This window comes from Dicentrarchus labrax, unplaced genomic scaffold (genome assembly GCF_905237075.1).
Source record: "Dicentrarchus labrax unplaced genomic scaffold, dlabrax2021, whole genome shotgun sequence".
Lineage (NCBI taxonomy): Eukaryota > Metazoa > Chordata > Actinopteri > Moronidae > Dicentrarchus > Dicentrarchus labrax.
In genome coordinates this window covers 23,597,397-23,615,091 of record NW_026136702.1, presented here as the reverse complement: position 1 = coordinate 23,615,091, position 17,695 = coordinate 23,597,397, and the positions used below count along the sequence as shown (strand labels likewise).

At 38.5% G+C, this 17,695-nt stretch overlaps 1 protein-coding gene across 1 annotated transcript in view; it reads right to left on the bottom strand.

The window, feature by feature from the left end:
* Nucleotides 1-9,295: 9,295 nt before the first annotated feature.
* Nucleotides 9,296-17,695, bottom strand: part of tbc1d12a (TBC1 domain family, member 12a) — a 28,853-nt gene continuing 20,453 nt past the window's right edge. The window contains exons 8-13 of the mRNA XM_051418059.1: nt 17,472-17,563; nt 17,176-17,247; nt 15,835-15,963; nt 15,624-15,733; nt 15,120-15,378; nt 9,296-15,031 (exon numbers count right to left, since the gene is read on the bottom strand). Coding sequence (XP_051274019.1) covers nt 14,960-15,031; nt 15,120-15,378; nt 15,624-15,733; nt 15,835-15,963; nt 17,176-17,247; nt 17,472-17,563 — 734 coding nt within the window. The 3' untranslated portion in view covers nt 9,296-14,959. The remainder of the gene's footprint in view (nt 15,032-15,119; nt 15,379-15,623; nt 15,734-15,834; nt 15,964-17,175; nt 17,248-17,471; nt 17,564-17,695) is intronic.

The window sequence follows — 17,695 nt, the reverse complement described above, 5'->3', positions numbered from 1 at the left end:
CCTTCAAATAACTAATCATGAATCAGAAAAATTAACACTTGAACATACACAGCGTGATAAGACTTAACTGAAATGCCAGAAACCATCTTTGGGAAAAATGATGTCCCATGGGCAGCTAGCTGTATGACCTATACTGCAGTCAGCCACCAGGCTTCACTTTTGTAGAGCTGTCAGGTTGCCCTTCTTTATATATGCCAACGATGTGTTTATTAAAATGAATTAAAAAAAAAAGTATAATAGTCAATTGTTTTTATTTATTTTATCATTAGATTCACATATATAATTTAAGTTAAAGGGATGAATAGTTCACATTACTTTTGACTTAAATAAACTAAAGAGCAGTCATGTTGTCCATGTTTATATTATGTCGATGCCTGATGGTGCCACTCGATGAAAAGTCATTGGCTGTATCAGATTTCAGGGCAATCAATCCAATATCTGTCGATACAGTTTATTGAAAACAATAAATGTCAACCTGCTTGCGGCGCTGGCAGAAAAGTCAGGGGATCACCAAAGTCAGCAGGATTCATCCTCTGGTCATATGCATCAAACAGTTACAGGATATACATATAAAGTCTGATCCTGTATTTTTCATGAAAATTACAAAACCAGCGATGACTCTATCCTACTGGCAAGTATTATGTGTGTCTGAAGCCTGATATATCTTGTTCCTCTGTGCCATCTCAACATAAATACCCACTAGCACATCAACATTTTTTTATTAAAGTTTATTATGTGGCTGAAAACTGGGCCCAACAAATTCTCTTTCTGCTTCAGTAACATTTGCAGTGTCCAGTTTTTTGTTAGTTTTTTTACATAAACTACTTATTTCTGAGCTGTGTTTAAAGTTTATTAGTCAGTATGAAGGGCCTTGATAAGATCGTGAGTTAAGTACCTGAATGTAAATGTTAAATGTAACCTTTATATTGTTTCCTGCCTGCTGTGACATCACAAAGCACTGGCATTTTTAATATAATCCTCTGCATGTTTGTACTGGAGGACAGCGACATGTTTGACACTGGGAAAACAGGGAAGACGACGCACACATGAATGAGCTGCCGATTACAATGTATCACTCATGCAAAACCCTCCATTTCATGATAAAAGCTACGGTAAAGTGCTGCGTGTATGACGGACTGTTTTGTGAAGCAGGCGAGAGGTCATATGGAAAGATATTTAGTGGAATGACTGAACAGGAAGTTGATCAGATCGCTTGTTTGTGTTATTAAATAATAGGTCAGATGGAAACTGTCAAAACAGGAAATTCATCTTTTCATCTTTGAAAATTCAAATCTGATGTTTAGGTTTCTGTCATCTCTGTAGTGGATGGATGACACTGCCGCGCTCACGGCTGTCTAGATGGAGTGATAACACGTTCGCAGTTACATCATCGTCCGGCAACCACAGCTGGCTCCATTATGGAGGTCCAACTCAGTCAATGTGTCCTCCTCCTTTCATACCAGTGAAACTTTATAATAATAAAGGAAAAATCAAATATTCAACCTTTTTTATAAAGGAAGTCAAGGAAATAAGGTTTAATTGTTACACATTTTGCATCAAAAGTCACACCTTCTTGTGAACTTTGCATTATCTTTATAAACAGTGTGATAGGAATTATCCTGTCCTAAGTGTGAGGACTTGATTGCCAGATGTTGAAAACCTGTGGAAATGTGAAATTGTTTAAAAAAGTTTACTTCTAGTGTATTGTGTTGATAGATAGATAGATAGATAGATAGATAGATAGATAGATAGATAGATAGATAGATAGATAGATAGATAGATAGATAGATAGATAGATAGATAGATAGATAGATAGAAAGAAAGAAAACAAGTTGTATCTAATCTCTGAATTCATCTAATTTTACGACCTTTAGAAGAACTGGAGTCTTCAGTGTTGGCTGACAGGTGACTCTCTAGTTTTTACCTGCCAATCAAACAGTGTGGTAGTCATGGTAACGGTGGTACGATCACTGGACATCCCTCTGCAGAGGTTAATGTGGACTGAAACCAAACAGCCTGTGGTGACTGAGTGATGAGTGGAGGAGGAGGGCGAGAGCGAAGGGAGAGATGAAAGAGTGCAGGAGGAGAGATGAGTGATCCAGTCATCCAGAGCTACCAGACATCCCAGAGGACAGGAAACACTGTGTTGACCCATAGTCTGCACCCCCACCCCCCACTCCTGTTTTTTCCTTTTCATCCCGTGCTATTCCTGCTTTTCCTCCTGAGCGCCATACACAATATATGTATATATATATACATATATAGAATTAACTTATTTTATGATTCCCATTTCCATACTCATCAATGACAGGATGGTTCAGATTATTCAAAATGGGCATCCGTTTATACATCCAGGCCCGAGTTTATGTCAGAAGATAATTATTAAAGGCACAGTCATCTTCTATTCATGTTTGATTACTCACAATAATTAGGAAAACTACATGTTTGCAGCTTTAGGTATACTCTGGTAGACATTACTGACATTACCTAGAGCCGAAGGATCTCTCCTAGGTTTCTGCCTTTTAACAGGCAGTTTTTCCTTGCCCTTGTCGCCAAGTGCTTGCTCATGGTGGTACTGTTGGGTCTCTGTAAATAATGTTATAAGGAGTTCGGTCTAGACCTGCTCTATTTGAAAAGTGTCCTGAGATAACTTCTGTTATGAATTGGCGCTATACAAATAAAATTGAATTGAATTGAATTGAATTACTGCCAAAGTGTATACATCAAAGTCTGTGCTTTGAGACAAGTGCTTTTGAGTTTGTTTGTTTTTTCTGGCATTTTTATGACTGACAACCAGTTACCATGGAACTCTGTTGGAAAACTAGAGTGTAATAAATGAGACTTTCAGCCAGAATAAAAAAATTAGCAGTTTTAGTCAGTTTTTTGGATGAACAGTGATGTCACATTGTACTGATGTATCCTGGAGTACAGTTATAAAATACTGCAGCAAAGTGAGACGTGAAACAACATTCTTTTTTTGTTTCTGTTAAGTTGTTCTAAATTAATTTCTCTTAATTATATTATTGTTATTTAATGTTTTGCTTTCTTTTTTTCTTTCCTGGAAGCCTTAACTGCAGGAGATGCATCCCAGCTGTTATAGATACTTGAGCAAATATTGCATTATAATATTAACAATATACCCCTCTGGTGTACCAGAAATGAATATTCTGTACTGTTTTATCTGAACAGATACTGTTACATCATACCGTGCATGTGCCAACAGATACCCGTCAAGCTTTAGAACACAACTGGAAATTCTGTTTTATTTTCAAGCTTCACAAAAAAAGAGTGAAATGTTTTCCCAAAGATTTAATCCATACTTTATGTTAATCATTTGCAAAGAAAGCAGGAGCAATGTGGAATGACAGTTTGGCAGTGTAGACTTTATTCCATAGCTGAGCTTAAAGGAAAAGGAATAACAATATATTTACATTTTCCTTGGCTACCGGATACCGAGTAAATAAACCACTGAATTAAAATAATCTATACAAAATAGAGGGTCCAATTCTCCAACAGTATGCATACAAACATTTATAAAAAGGTAAACTTGTTGTAAGGTAAAATGCTTTTTTCTTTAAGCTCTGAGGACAGCTCACAGTTGTCCATTTCTATTGAGGGACAGCGTTCATCAACACTGCAGCTGATTGATTAATTACAGTTGTTTACACTCGATTGCTGCTGTTTTTTTCCTGCTCTTTAAACACTCATCCATTCCCCTCCAAGCAGCCTCCTTTGCCCTGACCTCGGCCTCCCCGCCTCCTGCTGTGGTATCCCTGAGGCCCCCGGGGCAACAGGCTCCTTCTTCCCCTCCAGCCCAACCTCTACAGGAAAGCCCCCAGACTGCTGGCAAATACCTCCACAGATTCTTCCTCTCACTCGCAGATGCGGCGAGAGGCCCCTCGCGGCTTCGCCTCACTTCCACCGCAGGCCTCGGAAATACCTGAGACCCCCGAGTGCGGCCGCCGTTTATCTGCAGCGCTTTGACCAAAATTGACTACCAGGAGGTTCAAACCACAGATGTTCACGCTCAGATTTAAATCACTGCTCAAATTTTATTCTCTCAATACTGATTTGATCATTTCTAGGATGTAACCGACACAAAACCACTGAACTACCTGTGATGTTGAAAAGGCTCTTAAAGGGACTGTAACTGTAGCAAAAGATACTACACTGTAAAATGATGAAGTTTTTTTAACTCAAAAAATGTTGAAACTGATTACATCTAAGATTTTAAGTAACACTAACTCAATATCAAAAGTTACAGAAACATTCCTGATTAAGTACTTTTTACTAGGTGTTTTGTTTTCACAGTACAAATAAAGATTACAAAATTCAAGTCAGTGTCACTTAAAATTACTAGTAAAAGCTGCTTAATCAAGAATGTTTTGAACTTACAAAATTTAGTAAGTGTTACCTCTATTTTCGATGTAATCTGTTGCAACAATTTTTAGTGAGTTAAATTAACTCGCAAGGTTTTACAGTGATACGTCGATATTTGTAATTTTCCAGCTGTTATACAAATGTTGCTGTGCTTCAGTCTTTCTGAAAAGCTAAAACATGACACTGGGGTTTTCTGTCTGTATTCTAAAACAAGAACCTACAGCTGAAGTTTACAGCACAATTGAATCACCTCCTCCTTTTAAGTTAACTACAACTCTCATAAGACTGTGTGCTAAGGTGTGTGTTGTTGCTCATTTCTGACTAAATAATAAGAATATTAACATGAAGTGAATTATTAATCTGAAAGAGAACATTATAACTGAACTGAACCCTCACACATACTTTTCCACGTGTAGATGCTTAATGAAAATTCATTCGTCTCACAGTAACCTGATGATCAGCCCAAAGAATGAAGCTGTCAGGGTAAAGCTGGTCATCAGACTCCATCTAGTGGTCTGAACTGCACACAGCACAACTTTGCAGGAGCAACTAAATCTCAGTCACTAAAGCAGAGGTTTTCCAGATGTTTAGCAGTGGAATGTACATGTACTCTGTACCATTGTACTTAAGTACAACTTTGAGGTACTTGTTCTTTACTTGATTTTTTTATTTTATGCTACTTTATACTTCAACTTCACTACACTTTTTTATTATTTATGTTTATTGTATTTTTGCTCCAGTTTGTTTATTTGACAGCTGTAGTTGCTTAAGAGAACAATCTTGTGATCAGGGAATGATGCATTGTTATAGATTAAACAGGCCGGTGGCAGATGACTTTGTTAAATGGTGGGATGGGGCCTTTCTGAAATAAGACCCCTTGTCTTATTTCAGAAGGAAATCATCCCATCCACCATCTCAGACCTTCCTGAAAGGAACTGGCATTGAATTTAATAATAAAGATAATAACTTGAAATTTGATATAAATTCTGATGCAGTCTATAAAAAGGGACAGCAACATTTACTTCCTTATAAGAAGTTAATTCCTTTAATGTGCACAGGGAAATGACGTCCTTGTCTTTATTGAATCTGTTCTCATTTGTTCTGTGATTGCTTGGTACAGTAACCTGAACATAAGGGATAAAAGACACCTGAGCCACATGGGAAGGTTATAAGTGTCCCACAGACCCCACTGAAGGCTATTTGTGATCAGCAGGTTCTCCAAAAGATACCAAGGATCAAGTGCAAAGGGACTAAAAACTCTCAACTTTGTTCCATGTGCAATTATGCTGCTTAATTTGCACGTCATTTTAGCATTGTTGTTGTATTATGGTGTAATGTGTATTGTATGTATGGGAATCATTTTTGTACGTTTGTTTTTGTCTGTACTTGTGTTGCTGTTGACTGACCCATCTGGGATAATACAGTGACTGAACTGAATTGAACAGTACTGAGAAGCAGATAAAACTAGCCCCACTGTAACCACATTTAACTATCACTGGTATGTTACTATGTCAATGACAATGATCCAATAATACAAAATTACACAGACAGGGGCCATTCTGCATAGTGACTACTTTTCCTACTTGAGTGCATTTTGTTTCTTATACTTCTGTAATTTTACTTAAGTGAAATTTTGACTTTACTTTTAATGGAATATTTTAGCGTGCGCTACTTACAGTAATACTTATGGAAGCCCATTTCCGCTAATGTGACGGGGGAAAAAAGGATTCTGTCAATATAATGAGAAACTTTCTCAAAATGTTGTCTTAGTATCTCAAAATACTACGCTTCTCAATATTTTGAATTAGTATCTCAAAATACTGTGTTAATAATAGTGATGTCAGTTAGTTTAGGTTTAGAACAGAGCCGTGGAACATTAAATCATCCATCTTTGCTTACCACATCTCAGCCTTTCTTACCTCAGGTGTGCATAAACTACAGGTTACAAACTTATTTTTAAAATAAAACACTTTGAAATGATCAGTTATCTTATCAGTATCGGCCATGAGTAGGAGGTAGTATAATGGTGAAAAAAATCCAATTTGTGCATCCCGAGATATAACTCCAGAGATGGTTGTTATTTTGCAGTTTACACAGGAATGATGTCAAATGTTACTCAGAGGGGCTTTTATAACCATTCATTCGCCATTTCTCTGTTAATGACTTTTCATTTGATCCTGACTTGTAAAGCACTTTATAAAGTCTGATTCAGTATGAGCTGTATAGATTAATCATTGATCATCCTTCTGGTAGATACACGTGACGAGATAGCGGTACCAGTGCTACAGCCGTGCATAATGACAGCGGCTCTTTTCTTCACTGTAGCTTTAGTCTCACTAACCAGCTAATGATTGATGTAAATTAGCTAATTATCTTGCATTTTCCTTACTTTAGCTAACTTCAGATGTGACTATAAATTCACATCACTTTGATATTTTAACCATCTTCATAATGTGGTTGTCTTTTCAACACAAACTAGCCTAGCACATAGCATAATGAATGTACAGGAAAAGGAGAAAGCTGAGGTCAATTAGATTCTAGTGTAATCCGTCTACAGGCAAGTATACAATTCAACAGACCATATATATGGAGCATAACATTTTCCAATAATAAATTAATAAGGGATGAAAGTTTTTCTTTGACTTAAAAGGAGCAGAAATTAGACGAAATTCCAATTATTCCAATAATTAGAATCCCACTGCATACTTCCTTCCAGGAAAAGACTGAGCCTCATAATAAACAATTACCAAATGTAAAAACTCCCAGTGGCAAACCCTTGTGCTGCTGTTCCAGTCTGCCTCCAGTATGTAGTGAACGAACTACAGTGTCTGTTCAGTATCTTTCTTTGTGACATGCCTCACAGCTCTGTTCAGTAGATTGTTGTTATAGTGTCTTATCTCTACTGCTCAAGATTGTAGTTTATCTTTCTGCTGCTCTGATTATGTAAGACATGTGCCAGTAAAATGTGAGAAGAAATGACATCATGTACAAAAGCTTTTTGGGCAAGACTTGGGTTGGAGTTTTATTTTACCCAATGGAAAATCAAATCCTTTCTAATCCAGTGTCTAAAATTAACTTTTTGACTCACCAGCCAAGGGGACTGCTAGATTAAAAAATACAGGCCAAGCATATTTTTCTATATTTTACCGGCCAATAGAATACATTGCCTTATTGTATCACATATACATTGCCCAGCATGGAGCCGGCCAGCATGTAAACCATGTTAAAAAAAATCAGGTTCCTCTGGCTCCTCCTAGTGCTCCTGATGGTATTTGCAAGAATCTACAGGGCCTGAATGAAAACAATCATTATAGAAATGTTGTCGATTTAGTCTCATTATCAGGGCGTCAAAAACAGACGCTTTGGGATTCCGGGAATCAGACTCGACAATCAACTATCTTCAAGTCTCCAACCCAAAGAATCTTTCTCAGCTCTGATTGGTTGTTTTCATCCAGGCCCAGTGGATTCTTGCAAATGCCATAGATTAGAGCAGTTCATTTGGGTACTTTGGTCTTGCGTCAAGCCACCAGGTAGTCATGATGTTATGCCCGATTGGTGTATATGGAACACTGAATTCATTAATGAATGGCAATATTAATTGTAGCTGCACTAATTGTATAGTAGCAGCTTTCGAAGAGGTACAACAGTAAAACTGCAATAACAAAAATAAAACAAGAACAATCCAGAAAATGTTGCCGTTATCTGTGGCAGCAGTGGTATCAGTAGCATTAGATATTCCTGAGTCTTTGCTGCAGCGGTCATGGGTTCAGGTCTGGCCTGTGGCCCTTTGCCATCCCCTTTCCTATCTATCGTATGTTGTCCTGTCAGAAGAGGGCAGACGTCTCTATGGCCGATATCTTGTTTTGAAAACGCTGTTTCCATCTCGTAGACCTACCAATCTAAAATGTTCCCCGTAGATCCTCAAAAGGTTCTCTAAGGTGAGGAGAAGAGACTCTCTCTCATCACTGGGAGGGCTGAGGCAGCTGCAGTTTGAAGCTGTGTAATTCTGTAAGATATTTCACATCATGGTTCCGACACCTGCTAGAGCCTGCTGGATGGGTATAAACACCGGGACGTGCAGCTTACCCTGTATATCAGTCTTCATAGTCAAAGATATTTTTATAAAAGTGACCTACTGCAGCTATAATTAGGGCTGTATAAGATTGGTTGGTTGGACGACGGGGCCTTAAAAAATTTGATTTTTCTGGCTCGTAGCACTCCTAATGACATTTGCAAGAATCCACCGGGCCTGAATGAAAACAAGTTGGAACTAATGATTTATTCATGTTAATGTATAATCATTAATTAATGGTTCATAGTGTAGTCATCATAAGCTATTAACAAGGATAACTTCTGGCAACCCAACAAGATTCACCACCTAACAGTGGTGGACACATAATAGTGAAAGCTATTAGCCACAGTATTATGATCATGTGCTGTTATTTATACGGCAAACAGAATCCACTGCTGTCCTGTTCCTGTTGTTTTATATGTTACATACAGTATGCAGAAGAAGTTAAGGTTTTTGTGTATAATTCATAATAAATCATATACATACATACATACAGCTCATGGTCTTCATCGTGTCCTCTTTGACCCCTTTTCGGTGGACTTCAGACAGCTGATCATTAGGTCAAAGCACCAGAAAAAGGTAGAGTTCTCTACTCGAGATGACTTAACCTTACTTTGTGTTATTTATGACAGAATTTTGTGATTTATTTAAATTTCTCTGTGATTATGTGCAGGACTTTGTATTGCAAAGTTGCATATTAGAAAATGATCTATATCAGTTGAACCTTTACGCTTCCTGCAAAGACATTTAAAATGTGTAATTTGTTGTAGATGTCAGCAAATGTCTCTTTTAACCCATGCTGAATCCTTCTTTAAGTTTAAATTTAAAAAGGACAGAACTCAGTTTGCTTGAGATATTTATTTACACATTTGACTAGTGGCCATTATATGAAAAGAACAAACATTTTTACAGTTTATTTACATCACCTGTAAGGCATTATGAAAAAAACTGTACACTGAAATTTGACAAGAAAACAAGAAAACACACATAAAACAAAAAACAAATCTAAATGAATTTACATTAAAGTAAAAAATACAACTTAATCAATGTGGGAACTTAAATATAATGAATACATGGAACATATGGGGGGATATCACATTAATCTCGTCCTCCCTCTGCAGCTGTCTGAGTAGTTCATCAATAATCTGGAGTGAGTCAATGTATCTCCTGCCTAAACCCAAGACCATATTGCACTTTTATATCCAAACTGAGGAGTCTAACAGAGTGAACGAGTACAGACACACAGATAATATCCTCTTTCAGCTTCAACACATCTGTGTGTCTATTTGGGGTTACACATCTTCTTACTTCTCAACGTTAAATATGCATCGACAGCAGCTGATGTTTACCATCATTACCGCCCATCAATACAGTCTGAAAACATCAAAATGTTTTTTCCTTGCATGTTTAAAGCTGCAGTAGGTAACTTTCGGCTAACACTCAGCTCAGATTGGTTGTTTTCATTCAGGCCTGGTGGATTCTTGCAGATGCCATTAGGAGCACTAGGAGGAGTCAGAGGAACCTGACTGTTTCACAGATTATCTGTCTCGTGTACTACTGTCAGGATATAGTGAAAGTTTCAGCAAATATGACAAAAATCTATTTTTATAAAACTTACCTACTGCAGCTTTAATTCATAATTTGCTGTAACACTATAATAATTGAATTTGATTTGACTTTGTTTTTCGTTAAGCATTATGGTAAAAACTGTTTTGCACAAACAGAATATTTGCAATTAACTGACGTGACAACAAATAGTGTATTGTGTACATAATACTGGAACAAACCCATAACAATCTACAGGCTCAATTTAAAAATATCTGTCATATAAAAAAAGGCCTTGTTGCTATTAAAACATGCAGGTGTTTCACCCACAACTTTACACGTTCCAAACAGAGACAAAACCAATTTAAAATCAGAAATTGTTTGTTATTAAAATTCAGAGTTACTTGTTAAATTCAATGTTGTCAACATGAGGATTTTTGGGTGGCAAATAGATATTGCTATCTAAGAACCATGTAACTCCAACTTTGTCCATTTCCATTCTCAATTTAAGGAAACCTTCTCAGGATCCATCAACAGTCCATCAGGCTGTAACAGACCAGGCTGTTGACAGTTTGGAGATAAAAGGTTATTACCCCTCTAGAATAAAATACGCTCTTCATTTACTTCACTGTAAACTTGTGTTGCCCCAAACTCACAGATGTGTTGAGAATAGGGATTCAGAAAGTGTTTTCATACAAAAATGAACCACACGTTGGTCACATTAGTCCATCTGATTTGTGTTTGGAGTTTTGTTATTGAAGTTAAAAAAAGATTTAAGATGGAACCCTGGCAATGAAACCTGTTAATTAACTATTACCTGCAAACTGATGTTAGTAATAATGAGAAATCACCTTAATGGAAAAAGATTTGTTTCTCTGCATTATTGCAAGTTCATTATTGAGCATCTTGTAATTAGTGTACCTGCAAAAACAAAAAATGTTCACAAAGTGCTAATTTCTTTCATCTTGCCTTCTATGATTCATTATGAAAGGAACTGAAGTGTGTAGACCAACTGGAGGTGTTCTGAAAGTTTGCAGAATGTGGTAGTTATTATCTATCAGCAATAACCTCAGTCGCCCTGAGAAGCTGAATAGAGCAGATAGTGCAGTTTCTAACTGAGGAACCAGTGTAGGCCTCTTGTTCAATTGTCCGTAGACTTGAAGAACATGCGTTGGCTGATGCATGTTTTTATTATGTGACTTTAGAGTTAATGGGACTGTAACTGTATGAAACCATGCTGCTTGGAACGGCTGTAATCGCTGACTCCATCTGGGGAAAATGTATTTATAACCTGAATTAATTCCCAGTCTCTATCTTTATTGCCAAGTGCTCCATTAACACTTTAGTCAACTTCCTCAGTTAACTTCCTAAATGGCTGAGACAGATAACATTTTACATTTAGTGTAAAATAATATTTTTAGTTAAGTATCACCTCCACTGAATCTACAGCACTTCTACAATGAACACAGCGTTTGGCAGTTCATACAAACACCTACAATACAGTTGGATGGTGAGTTTGTCCCCCTAAAACAACACTAACTCGTTTGTCATCTTGCACTCTTGCATACTGGCTTCTGGTCGGTTCATGTGCAACAAACCCCTACTTATGGAGTCATTTGGTGTGTAACACTGGTAAGATGCAGAAAAAATCACCAGAGAAGAAGCAACCTGGAGGAAAAGGTCTAACTGTCTCTCCTCGATCATTCTGACGCTCGACACCTCTCGCTGCCTTTGCTCAAACTCTTCTCAAAGTATTTCCATTTTATGGCTCTACACAACAGCAGCAACAGCAATCGCTGTCCTGTTGCTCTTTCTCTGTTTGAGCTTTCACCTTGTGTCTCCCCTTGTGTCTCTTGTTTCTTTCTACCACCTCCTCTTCCTCTCTCTTCCTCCAGGGTTGCCTGCTGTCTACAGTGAATTTTCTGCTTTAACACTACAAAGCGGCTGTTGGTCCACATTTATAAGGCCCGCGCATCTGCTGGTGGGTAAGTGGAAAGTATCATTAGTTGTGTGTGTGTGTGTGTGTGTGTGTGTGTGTGTGTGTTATCGAGAGGTAGGGATGAAATGGAGGTGAAGGTTACATTTATAGTGTGTGTAAATCAAAGGAGTGTTAAAACACAAAGTGACAGAGACAGAGGTGACGTAAAGCACTTCAACAGGCCACAACAGGCCCTGACAGGGCGACGTACTGTGTCTACTGGATTATAATCCAGATTGAGATCACTCATACAGGGAATCACTCTGGGCTTCAAGCACAGGCTGATCTTTGTTGCTTTCAATGACAACATCTGTGTGCACGATAGAAGCATCCTTTGTTCATTCGGAGTGCTGGATGTGTGCGTGCTTAGGAGTTAATGCGACTTATCTGCATAAAACTTATTATTTTCATTATCATTACATTTGGCAGTTTTCTCAATTAATGGAACACGTTTTCTGTAAATCAACAAATTGTTTCAGCTCTAAAGACAATTAATCTGCAATTATTCTGAAAATGAATTCATTGTTTTTAAGCAAAAATGTTCTGTTTCCAACCTCTCAAATGGGAATATTTACTGTTTTTTAGACTTCTATGACAGTAAACTAAACATCTTTGGGCTTTGGACTGTTTGTTGGTGCTTTGGGAAATTGTCAGACATTTTTCATAACTTTCCTGACATTTTTAGAGCAAACAATCAGCAGATGAATCGATAACGACAATAATCGTAATTCGCAGCCTTAATTGTTTTCACTATAAAAATGTCAGAAAATATTTTTATAAATGTCCCAGAACCCAGCATGATGTCTGGACATGTTCTATCCATCCAGCAGTGTAAAATCAAAAATCAAGTCAATTTACAATAATATAATATAAACAGAAGCAGAAAAACATTTAAGAAGCTGGATTCAGAGAATGTTTGCATAATTATTAAAAATAACTGTTAGTCAATTAATTTTTTCATTGGCTAATTGCTTTAACTTGAGTTCAATTTGCAGTTACGCCAATAAACAGTGGGGGCAGCATATTGGGATGTGAAAAAAAGTCAGCAGACTGTCAACAGAACATAACAACAGAGGAAACATGGGAGGAGTTACCTTTAGTCACAATCTGAAGTTCTAGAGGAAGATATTCTGGTGTTAGAATCAAGTACATAAGCAATCTCCCAGGGGAAAAATACTAAACCTTTTACTTCCTCATATGGAAATGCTGTGTGTACGAGAGCTGTTCAGAGATTTCAATTTCAGTCTATTGCTGAAGTTTCTTTTTGCATTTTCACAGACGATGAAACGAGCGAGAAGAATGCAAAGAATAAAAAGCTTCATTCTCAAGCAGAAACTAGTAAAAGCTGAAAGCCAAGCCAGTAGTGTTGCTGCGTTCTGCGTGATGCCTATGTGTTACTATCTAATCTACCCTACGGGAAACCATGGCGGTCTAGTTTAATTCCCTCTAACCACTGACGGACAACAATGAGTCACTTAATGCCCCGTTAAATTAGTTTGAAAGTATCTTGCACCTCTGGCAGCCAGGGTTCATGATGTAGCTTCAGTGCTGCATTTCTAAAGTGCTCTGAGGGTAAATCTGGATCTCTGAAACACTGATTAAGAACTGCAATGGTCCAACACTTCTACATTTGGCTCAGTAAAGATTTGTACGGAGAATTTTGACCATTTGGATATAAATCCACATTTCATGAATTCATGTTGACGAGTCGCTAACTGTGGTAAACGGGATACAGACCAGATGTTTTACTTTTTACTCTAAATCATCTGAAAATAATCTGTCCGGTTAAACACCAGCAGTGACGGTGAACTTCTATATTCACCGTCACATTTTTGTATTCAGGATTTCAGGACATTTTGAAATTATTTAATACATGTAGGAAAGACTTCTTGAGCCCAGCGGACCGTTTAATAATTAATTTCCTATAAAGCATAAAAATCACAAAATAATTACTCACAGTCTGCATGAACTTATTTAGGATCACTAATGAGATGTGTATTATTATTTTAGTCCTACGTAATGATTAGAAAGACTACAATGTACAAAATTATTATGTCCGCGCCTTTTTCCCCTTGAGTTTTGCTTCCAAACGTCCCATTGTTTGTTTGTTCTTTTGTCTAGATGTAAAAATATGATAAGCTAGGAGGGGAGGCTGATTTCTCAGCTACAACCAGGGATATTAGCATCAGCCATGCTACTACAGATTCCCACCAGTTTTAGATCCAGAGGCCTGGTTCAAGCTAAAAATGCAGCAAATGAATAATAGTGTGAAGTCAAAACCACAAGGACCCTACATTAACGTTTAAACCACAGAGGTCTTTTTTTTTTTTTTAAGCCTTTAGAAAATCATTAGCACCGAAAATTAGAATTTGAGTCTTTGAGAATTACACAGGGCATAATGCTCAGTGTTAGTGTAGTGGTGTTTGTGTCCCAACATGGACTTTGGGCTTTCCCTCCCAGCTGGCCTGGGGATATAACACATAATGTTATCTGAAAGTCAGTTTGAATTTTCCAGGTTTGGTCGGCTGGTACAATAGTGACACTGCTGCAGAAACAACCAGTCGCTTCTCCACAAGTGTAATCTGTCTGGTGAAATACTGACAATGGCTGTTGGAGTTTAGAAAGTAACCAACCGCTCTGGTTTCCCGTTCTGGTTCCAACACAGATTTCGGGAAACGCCGGAGCCGCTTCTTCCTTCTCCTGCACGTCTCGTCTCATCTCAGCTCAGCTCGTGTTTGTTTGAGGCTCGTTCAGCCACTAACGTCAGCTCCCACCTTCCTGGCTGGCTCGTGCTCACTTCAAGCTCCGTAGCTAAGCCTCTGGAGGGAGAGCTTCGGGCTACGTAGCTTCAAGCTTCACAGCTAGCCTCCGTTGTTAGCTTAAGTGCTGACGTGGCGAGCTAGCGTTTACCTCCGACGGTCATGACGTTCGCGGCTGAGTTCAAGTTTGAAGAATGTTGGCATTAGCGTCAAGGTTAGCTAGTGTTAGCTTCTCAAAGCCGGGCTGTTGTTTTTGTCCACCTCTTTATTTCCATCCTTCATCAATGCAGAAAACACCTGAGAGAAAACACAGAACGTTTTTGGTTTATTGTGATTCAGAATCTGAGACACTCACTTTGCCCTGGACTCTGAAGGCGGTGCTGACCTGAGCCCAGCGGCGGTTTCTGCTGATCATGTGCGTGTTGGCCATGGCGGTGAAGAGTGTGTGTGACTGCAGGTCCTCCGGCAGGCGGGTTAGGAACTGAGCGATGTGGATGAAGTCCATCTGGAGCAGGACATCCTCGAACAGACGCAGGATACCCAGTCCCGTCCGAAACAAGCTCTCTTCTCCGTCCCGGCAGAAGACGTCCCACACCCGACACGCCACGTCCAGAGGGAGGGACTTACTGTACAGAGTGAAGATCCTGGACAGAGACACACAAAAACATACTTATATGGAACTCTCATTCGAGGTAAGTAAGTTTAGGTCTCAGTGCATTTACAGACTAGAATATAATAACATTGTGAAATATAGAACACAAAAATAAAATCAGGGTTACTGCAGGTTTTAGTATATTAAATTTAAGACCATTACGAATGCATTATTTTACGTCCATACTTGGCAAAAAAAATAGAATACCAATAACCAATAAAAATGGTAATAACTCACCAGTCGATGAGATAGAGGTCGGGGGTCAGGTTGTTGGTTTGGAAGTGGCTGAAGAGACGAGGCAGATTCTCCTCAAAGAAAACCTCAAAGGCTGCAAAATACTTCAACATCTGACACAGACAGAGAGAGGAGATGAAGGACGAGGCTCTGAAGTGAACAAACTGAGTAACCAGAATAACAGTTTTGTGTCTGTGTGTGTGTCTGTGTGTACCAGCTCGTGGTCGACTCTGAAGAAGGCCATCTGACAGGGTTTATTGAGCAGGTTGGCGAAGGTGATGAAGGCTTCGGCCTCCTCCAGGTTAAGGATGAGCACAGCAGCGATGAATGACATGCCCTGGACCTGAAACGCCACACAAACCAACCCCAGATCAGCGTGAAACATGGACTGTGTGTGTGGATTAATGTGTGTTTCTGTAGCAAGGATGATGAATTTAACCGATAACATTCTGTTTTAAATTACTGAGCCGATCCCTAGTAGAGATTTTCAAACATTTGAAACTGAGTTCTATTGTATATTTCACCTGAGTAAAACCCAAATACGGAGTATATTAATGATGGCATACAACTGTCACATGCTGCTTTTGAGTTGGTCCTTTCAGATTTAACAAAACACATGTATTTTCAAGGAAGTAATTTTAAGTCTCTTCAGTCAATTTGCCTTATGTTTCTTCCTCACTATCTAGAATAACCAAAAATAACAACCAGTGTGGGTTCTAACTGAGAGTCAAAGCTCTTAGAGATGTATTGTGACCATTTCAACATGCTGCATTAAATATAACTCGGGATCATTGACAGTATAGAACTGGACAAAGATTCAAGGTCTGTGAAGAGAAGCCAATGCAGAAGAGTTTTAAACATGCATTCTACGCAATGGCCAGCAGGGGGCAGCTCCATCGGCTGCAACAAACATCTGAAAGAATAAGCACTGAGTCTTATGGAGAAATGACCCTACTTCTCTAATGAGTTTATGGTCTCAATCTCTAGTTTCAGTCTTCCATACAGTATGATATTCATTTAGTAAATGATGGTCCTATTTAGAGTAAAATAGACCATAAAGCAGGGTATGCTTTAGGGCGGGGCTGCCTCATTCCAGCTCAATGCACCAAACTCAGATTAAACTGGCAATGCTGATCAGATATGAAGCAAAATTCTGTTACTGCGTTCACTATTTCTCTCCTCAAATCTGTTCACAAACATATTTCAGTGTACTGTAGCTGTAACGAGATTGTGTGTGAGCAGGCGAGCCGCCATTGTTTCCTGCTACGGATGGGTCGAAACTTACTTAAACTACTAACTTATTTCGTTTCTGTTTTTTGATTTGATTTTTGGCTTCTTTTGTTAATGAAAAATGTGTTTTGTTGACAACAATTTGAAAATAATATCATTTTGCGCAGGTCTATCTCAACTGGTATTTAAACAATACCCAGGCCTAAATGCTGGACACCAAATGTCTCAATGTAAAGACAATCAAATCGTCAGTAATTTCAATTCTGTCTGTAAACAGCTGAACATCGACTATTAGTGTTGATGGTGGAAGAAACAGTAAACTCACGTAGCCAATGTCTGGTCTGTAACATGTGTAAGCCCCCAGTACACTGTGGAGGAGGTCGTGGTAGGGACCGCCCTGCAGACAGAAAAGAGAGAGTTGAGATGAATAGATAGATGGAGGAGGAAGAGAAGAATAAATGAAGGACTAACTCACTCAAAGTAAGACTTTTCTGCAGCTTTCAACAGGTAAAATTTGATACCTTCCATTAGTGCCGGGCTTTTCTCTTATGAAATTCTAAAACTACCTGGTTCTCCCAATGGTAGAAATACAAGAGCACACACACTCCTTCCTTCTGTTACCTTCTGGAAGATGAAGAGAGAGGGAAAGGTTCTAGAAATGTCCAGTTTGATGAGGTCCAGACTGGACTCTCTGTCAGCCAGAGACGCCCCTTCTAACAGAGAAACACAGAGGACAAAAGATTCAACGTGTTATTTCAGTCTAGACAGCTGTTTTCAGTTGTTAGCCAGTAGAGGCTCATCTCAGACCTGAATATTCACGGCTAAAAGTTTTTAATATGACATCT